Source organism: Littorina saxatilis, linkage group LG7 (genome assembly GCF_037325665.1).
Source record: "Littorina saxatilis isolate snail1 linkage group LG7, US_GU_Lsax_2.0, whole genome shotgun sequence".
In the NCBI taxonomy this organism is placed as follows: domain Eukaryota; kingdom Metazoa; phylum Mollusca; class Gastropoda; order Littorinimorpha; family Littorinidae; genus Littorina; species Littorina saxatilis.
The window spans coordinates 1,583,967-1,585,986 of record NC_090251.1 but is presented as its reverse complement, the minus strand read 5'-3'; the positions used below and the strand labels follow the sequence as shown (position 1 = coordinate 1,585,986).

General features: G+C 46.2%; 1 protein-coding gene across 1 annotated transcript in view; it reads left to right on the top strand.

Moving 5' to 3' along the window:
* Nucleotides 1-1,217, top strand: part of LOC138970434 (uncharacterized) — a gene marked incomplete at its 5' end in the record, with an annotated part of 2,402 nt that extends 1,185 nt beyond the window's left edge. Inside the window, 2 exon segments of the mRNA XM_070342888.1 lie at nt 570-760; nt 1,096-1,217. Of these exon segments, the coding sequence (XP_070198989.1) occupies nt 570-685 (116 nt within the window).
* Nucleotides 1,218-2,020: the final 803 nt, after the last annotated feature.

Sequence of the window (2,020 nt, the reverse complement as noted above, 5' to 3'; positions counted from 1 at the left end):
TTATTGAAATAAAGATTGATTGTAAGGCGCGTACACCTATATTAGGATTTGCGCCATAAAAACACCCGTATTATTATTATTATTATTGTTATTACTAATATTACCCAAGAACTCTAAAAACAAAGCTTTCTGACCCTGTTGCAAATGGGAAATTTTTTTTGGACATTGGTGATTGTAGACAAAACAGGTACTATAGTTCACGCTAGACGGAATCAGAATGTCCAAGGGCCCCTGTCTTAGTCTGCCGGAATTATGATGGAGTTTTCTCCCTTGCCAAAGTAATGTTGCGAATTATTACTTCTTTCGTGATATTTGCCGGGTAGGAACAGGTTTTCAAGTTAGAACAGCTTTCAATGTGAAAAAACGATAAATCTACACATTCTTTCTATTACCTTGTTGTCACGGTGTGTTGTGTTGCTATATCATGTCAGTGTGCTGTGTCGTGACAGCCTGTGTTGTGTTGCTGTGTCATGTCAGTGTGTTGTGTTGCTCAGTGTGTCATGTCAGTGTGTTGTGTCGTGACAGTGTGTCATGTTGCTGTGTCATGTCAGTGTGTTGTGTCGTGACAGTGGTGGACGACGCGTGGACCAAGTCGTGTGACATGTCTCAGTGTGTTGTGTTGCTGTGTCATGTCAGTGTGTTGTGTCGTGACAGTGGTGGACGACGCGTGGACCAAGTCGTGTGACATGTCACGGTGCGAGCTGCCCATCCAGCAGACAACCTTGCTGCAAAACCTCGTGCAAGCCTCGCTCTGGTGCGAGTAAGTATGCTTTGCTTCTGTGTGTGTGTGTGTGTGTGTGTGTGTGTGTGTGTGTGTGTGTGCGCGTGTGTGTGTGTGTGTGTGAGTGTGTGTGTGTGAGTGTGTGTGTGTGCGTGTGCGTGTGTGTGTGTGTGTGTGTGTGTATGTGTGTGAGTGTGGGAGAGAGAGAGAGAGATAGCGTGTTTGCGCGTATACGAGGCTGATGCTGATGACGACGACGACGATGGTAATGGTGACGATGTTGTCGATGATGATGACAACGACGACGACGATGATGATGATGATGATGAAGACGATAATGATGATGATGATAATGATGTTGATGATGATGACAGCTACGTACACGACACGATGGAGTGCACGAGTCAAGCGGTCAGCACGTGCGATCTGGACGACACAGAAGATGCCCTGCGTCACCTCGACATGCTTGCCTCGGATACCTGTCCCGGCGCTCCAGGTACATGTCTGTCTGTCTGTCTGTCTGCCTGTCTGTCTGTCTGTCTCTCTCTCTCTCTCTCTCTCTCTCTCTCTCTCTCTTTCTTTCTCTCTCTCTCTCTCTATCTTTTAGCTGTGATGGTATGTGTTTCATTATGTGTGTGTGTGTGTCTCTCTCTCTGTGCGTGTGTGCGCGTGTTTGCAATTGTGCATGCGTGGTGTGTGTGTGTGTGTGTGTGTGTGTGTGTGTGTGTGTATGTGTGTATGTATGCGTGTGTGCGTGTATGCGTGCGTGCGTGCGTGTGTGTGCGTATGTCAGAGAGAGAGAGAGAGCGTACGAAAGAGATAGAAAGTTTCTAAGAGACGGTGCGCGCCTTCCATGTGAACCAATACCATCTAACACGGCACATGACGTATGTGTGTGCGTGCGTGCGTGATCATGTGTGTGAGAGAGAGAAAGTCAGCGAGAGTTTCTAAGAAACGGTTTGCGACTTCAATGAGAAAAAGACCCCCCCCCCCAAAAAAAAAAAAAAAAATGTTGTAGCAATTGATTGAAGGAGAGTGCGTGCTTATGAAAACACTAGCAGTTAAGCCCGGCTTCGCCCGGGAGTAAGCGGAGCCCTGTAGCAATTTAAGACGCTCGCTATCCCATTATCATTAGCTTTACCTCCTTTGTTTGGATACAAAAAAAGAGTTATCTCCCTTACCTTCTAGAAATTTCCGGAACTGTCCAGTTAATTTTTCTTTCTTCATTTCTTCCCCTCATAGGAGCAATAGCGAGTCTCTAATATCACTGGCATAATGTGCTTGCTACAGGTGAACAGT